We start from the raw sequence: 5,727 nt of genomic DNA, 5'->3' as shown, positions 1-5,727 counted from the left end.
CCCCCCTATCTATGGCACTGGATCTCTACAAATCTCTAACAAAAATATTTTATGTTTTTTTTTACGGGGGCTAATTTTCCATTTAGGTTTTCTACCACAAAATTATTGTTGGCGGTGAACAGCATCTGTGATTCAATTCTATACATGTATATGATAATCTTCAGTATCGTACCTATATACCTACATTTAATTTAGGTACTTTGCTCCATACCTATTATAATAATTGTATTTATTAGCTATACGTAATAACTATATATATATATATATATATATACAGGGTGTAACAGATAGAACTGACTTTTAGAATAACTTTTGTTTTAATCAATATTTAAAAATTTTTTTTTTTATACATAATTTATAGCCACTTGCGCTACACGTGTAATAAAAAAAAAAATTATTTTTATTTTTTAATACCAAAAATGAAAAATTTTAAATTTGATTTAAATTATTTTGAATAAATTCAAAATAGCCAATTTTCGAATCTGATTATAAGAACTATTTGGATGGTAAAAACATTTATCTAAATCAAGTAGTTTATTTTTTAGATTTTTTTTAAATATCAGAATTTTTTTGATTAAATTAATTTGGAACGCTATAACTTTTTTAAAAATATTATTTTTGGTAATTTGCTAACATGAGAATATTTCTAAAACTATTTACTAATCCTATAGTTTTATCAATTTTTGTCATAAGTTTAATTAAGCATAATTTTTTTTTTTTTTTTTGGTCAGTTCTTTCTGTTACACATTTATATAAGGCATTTTAATATGGACTTGAGCCCCAATGCCTCTGCTATTAACCAAAATACAACTATTTTATTATAATAATAGGTATTACCTATCGAGTTTTTCGATTAATGTAGGTAGCTATAATAACATTTTTGTTTCTAAATAAAAAAGCTTGAAAATGAAGACAAGGTTCCTCATAAGTAGTTCCAAGGTAAATGACCTTCTTCGTCCAATACTCCAATGAAGGTATAATGTGCTGAGGTGACACTATATAATATTACATTTGTGCATATTACACACCTAAACATGTGCAGGCACTAGGCAGTCCCGCTGTTGTCGTGGAACTCGTAGGTGTGAGTAGGCGAAGGTTGTATGCGATTTTAATAGCGACAACAGTACCTACTGTTGCGTCGTCGTTATAGTATCATTTAATAAAAAAAAAACCTATAATTAAAACAGCATAAGACTACAAAGTTTATACCACAAAATATATATATGTTTTGAAATGCTTATTTAAATTAATAAAATTTGAATAAAATGCTATTCATATAAATCCATAAATTATATTTTATTTCACATAATGTATTGTTCTGAATAAAATTACTCAATGACACAATATTTTTCATTTCTAAATAAAACTCGTGTACAAGAAAACATACTTTGAAAAATTAATTCTTACTGGTTAAAACAAAAATATTATTTATTTATTGATTAAATTGCACAGGATTACATTACCTATAAAATACATTTTTCGTCGAAAAATTAAATTTAACAAATAAGAACTTCAAGTTATTACTACTATGTCTTGCTGCTTATACATGAATTAAAATTCACTGTTCAATTAAAAAAAATAGTATGTTGTTAATTGATATCAGAATTTATCAAATATTACTTTAATTTATTATATTCCAAATACAGGCATTCTTTACATTTTTAATAACTGAAATTGTCAAAAATATTAAATGTCTGTTATACAATTATTGGCTAATCATAAAAACATTATATAATAATTTATGATTTATATTAGATATAACTAAAGTATGAAATACATTTGCATAACACAAAGTATTTAATAATAATATATTATTAAATAAGTGTTTCTAAATACGTTCTTCTATAGGTACTTATTATAATATTCTATACAAATATAAATATTTGGTGAGATTAAGTGAATTAATATTAAATATTATTAAAACTGACTAAATGAACACAAAATAATACAATAACTATATTTAATCAGAAAAATTAAAGCTAAAAGGAATAAAAGTCAACATCTTTAATTTAAAACAATCAACAGTTTTATTATTATTTTTATACATTATAATTTACACATAAAATGCTTAATCATCTGAGGCTGCAATAATGGCTAATATGTACAGGAAAATGTTTATTATGTCTACATAGAGAGTTAATGCTGCAAATATATATTCTTCTGGAGAGATTGAATACTTATGGTTACCACCGACCATCCTTTGGGTATCACAAATAAGAAATATGGAAAATATGATTGCGCACGCAGATGCAATTATGAGGGTCATCATTTTTCCAGGGAAAAATAAAGCAACAATAGATCCAACAAATAAAATTATCAATGCTATTAATAAAAACCCACCTATTACTGTAAAATCTATTTTAGTCTGAAAAGCAAATATTGTAAGAGTAAAACATATCAATATAGTTAAGCCAAGAGCCAACAGTATTTGTTCTGGATAGTAACGTGACACGCATACCGCTATTAAAAACGATTCAGATAAGGTGAATACAAACAAAAGAATAAAGTTAAGAGGACTCTTGCGACGTACATTTTCACAGCATGCGAGCGCAATTAAAGTACCTATAGTAATGACAAGTGCGGTGAAAAATAGCCAACAATTTGTTTTTATATAAGTTCTAGTTTCGTCATGAAGAGTTGCAATAGCCACAAATATTAATGTGATCATTAGCTGACACGTCAAAATACTGTAAACTTTACTGAAATAATTAAAAATAAAAATAAAACATATTAATGTCATATAATATCTACTATTATTTGTTATTAACAAAAAAATTATATCTACCATATGAAGTCTTTACGTATAGTTTTATCGCTAAAGCCAAGGTCTCCGCTTGGATTTTGTGTTTCTTGCCCCGTACTCATTGCAAATGTTATTTATACACCGGTCCAATTAATCTGAAATATATAACATAACAAACATTATTTGAAGAAAAACCCGACTACCAAAGATGATAAAACCAACTGAATAGAACTTTTATTAAAATTTTAGAGAGGGTTAACACCGAAAATTGTTTATTTTTTTAGATATCTTATCAAATTTCATACTAACAATAGGTAAATTGTTTTAAACAAAAATTATTACTTAAATAATTATCCAACTAAATTTGATCTTATAAATATTTTTATTAAAATGTAAAGTGTTAGAAAATAAGCTTGAAATATATCCACATTAAAAATTAAGTAATCTTTTTTGATTGGTGCAAAACAACAACACAATAATATTAACTAGGTAACATAGCTGTATATAATTGTGTTTTAGACGTGAGAAAGTATAGCGTCTGATTAAATCCTAAGCGACCACTGAAGATACCTAACAAATGAAGGACAACGGGTATATTATTATGAACTCCGAATGAGCATATATTCAAACGTGATAACCCAGACTTAGAACAAGCACCTTCAAATCACCCAGAACAATATTTTATGTTTTAACATTTTGAAATATTTTGAATTTCAACTTTCTTTCAATTTATTTTCAAAAATGTTTTTGACTTAATGGAAATTTTTAGAGACAATCGTCAGGGAACACAGTTGAAAAGAACAATCTGACAGTATGTCAAGTTCAACAATTTTGAAAAAAGAACTGTACGTGATGTGCAAAACACCCAGACTGCAATCAGTCAATAAATATGTAACAACATTGAGGCCGGAATAGCTTCAGTTGGGTGGCCCTTAAAAATAGATGTTAAAAATTTTTGACGGCACCATCCCATTTTTTGTTGATGCCTAAAAAAATAATACTTGCAAAATTTAAAATCAATCATTCAATTTTAAGCCGTGCAAGAAAAGCCTATTAATAAATTGTGCTAAAACTTTTTTTTCAACCAAAAAATATTAAACAATAAATATCCTGTCGGAAATTGTATGAGGATCTCAAAAATGTCATTTTATACATTATTACATTGCTTATTACTGAGATAATTACAATTTTAAGTAAAAAATATGAAAAAGCTCATAAAATCTGACTAAATTATATTTTTTCGTTTTTTATTTATACCAGTCGAACGGTTCAAAATACAATAAAATTACATATTATATACAAAATAATATTAAACTAAATTCTCTAAAAAAAATATGTTTTAAATAATTTGAGTTTGATAATACGTTAGAGACTTGTAGCTAAAAACATATATATATGATTAAAATATAAATATACAAGTATAATATATATTATTAAGTACATATTTTTATATTTTATATAGAGTAATTATCTTTAAGTCAATTTTTTCCTATTACTAAATTTAAAATAAGTAATTAATGTAATAAATAGTTTAATTTTTTTAAGTAATTGCATTAATGTAGATTTCTCGCAATCGGGAAACTTTTTCCTGTAGTCACTTACAATTTGTAAAACAAACTGTTTTTGCTCTTCGTTGGTTGTAAATAACGTATTGTAATGCTCCATCAACTCAATACCCCGCTCTACCGTATCATTTACTACTCGTAACTTGGTTACAATATTTAATGCATTTTTATAACTATGAATATTATCCCAAGTCGATGGATCATTTTCAAGAAAACTTTCATCCAAATTAAATAATTTGAAAAAATCTCGGGTCTCACTGTTAACGAAAATATCTATTTCATTTTTTATAAACTCGTCCATATCACACTGTTGTTCAGTTTTAAACGTTTTGTACTTTCATTTGAACTGTTGTTACTATCTAATCGTGTCACTATTTTTCTTTTCATCTCAGTATTTATATTTTTATCAAAAAATTCCAATCACATGGCTTGGGGGCTCAAGTACTACACATGAAATATATCATTGAATTTAAATTTTCAGCCATCCAATTGTAGCCTACAGCAGAGCGACTTTCACCTATCCGCTTTATTTTGTTTATTTTTTTAAAAAAAATTGTGTCCTCCCCATTTAAAATTCCTGGGCACACCACTGTATGGGTAGTACATTTTTAAATATTTGAAATACAATTTAAGACTTTTTGAGCCACTATCATAGACCATTAAAATAATTTTTATTTCTTAAAATTTCGTGGGGGGGGAGCTGCAGCCCCCTCAGCCACCCCCGGGATACGCCACTGGTATAATAATATATCATATAATTTAAGAGGTACTCTTCTTTGGTCTTACAGTATAAATGAAAAATTAATATCTAAAATAAAACACCACAGTTTTCTATTTATTGTTCGTTTTTATGACGCCCTAAATTCATGGACGCCCTAGGGCCCCCTAGGTTGCCCCCTTTGCCTCCTGTTTGGGATGGCTATGTGTTAGCCTGAATCTTATAGCAGAAAGAGCGACTAGATAAACAACATTGGTGATGAGTTTACTAGTTTAGAAGAATAGTTACAACAGTAGACTTCAATACTTCATACAAACAAGTATACGCAATAAGACGCAAAAAATAAAGTAGGCAGCAACCTCGAACTTCCAATATTCAGGATTGTTCAGATGTCAATTGCACTATAGTGGTGCGTCATCGAGCAGGAAGACGTTTATCAGCGCACAGCATACTTTTTAAAGACACTGTCGCATTCATAAACCCGTAAACGGACGGGCAGAGGGTAAGACAAAATAATTACGGGTAGGTACTACAGGGCAACACGCCACACAGTGGTAGCCGTAATAATACGAGTATACGTCATACGACAGATATTAATAATAAAATACTTATACCTAGGTATGCTACCATATTTAATCATACCTATATTATATACCTACGATAAGAGATTTTATATAAAAGAAAAGACACAAGAAAAATCG

General features: G+C 27.6%; 1 protein-coding gene across 1 annotated transcript in view; it reads right to left on the bottom strand.

Annotated features, from left to right (window-relative positions):
- Positions 1 to 2,030: 2,030 nt before the first annotated feature.
- LOC100168272 (protein lifeguard 1-like) overlaps positions 2,031 to 5,727 on the bottom strand; it is a 3,907-nt gene continuing 210 nt past the window's right edge. The window contains exons 2-3 of the mRNA XM_029491595.1: positions 2,786 to 2,898; positions 2,031 to 2,699 (exon numbers count right to left, since the gene is read on the bottom strand). Coding sequence (XP_029347455.1) covers positions 2,069 to 2,699; positions 2,786 to 2,865 — 711 coding nt within the window. The 5' untranslated portion in view covers positions 2,866 to 2,898 and the 3' untranslated portion in view covers positions 2,031 to 2,068. The remainder of the gene's footprint in view (positions 2,700 to 2,785; positions 2,899 to 5,727) is intronic.

The sequence above is a fragment of the Acyrthosiphon pisum genome, chromosome X (assembly GCF_005508785.2).
Source record: "Acyrthosiphon pisum isolate AL4f chromosome X, pea_aphid_22Mar2018_4r6ur, whole genome shotgun sequence".
Lineage (NCBI taxonomy): Eukaryota > Metazoa > Arthropoda > Insecta > Hemiptera > Aphididae > Acyrthosiphon > Acyrthosiphon pisum.
This window is presented reverse-complemented; position numbering and strand designations above follow the sequence as displayed.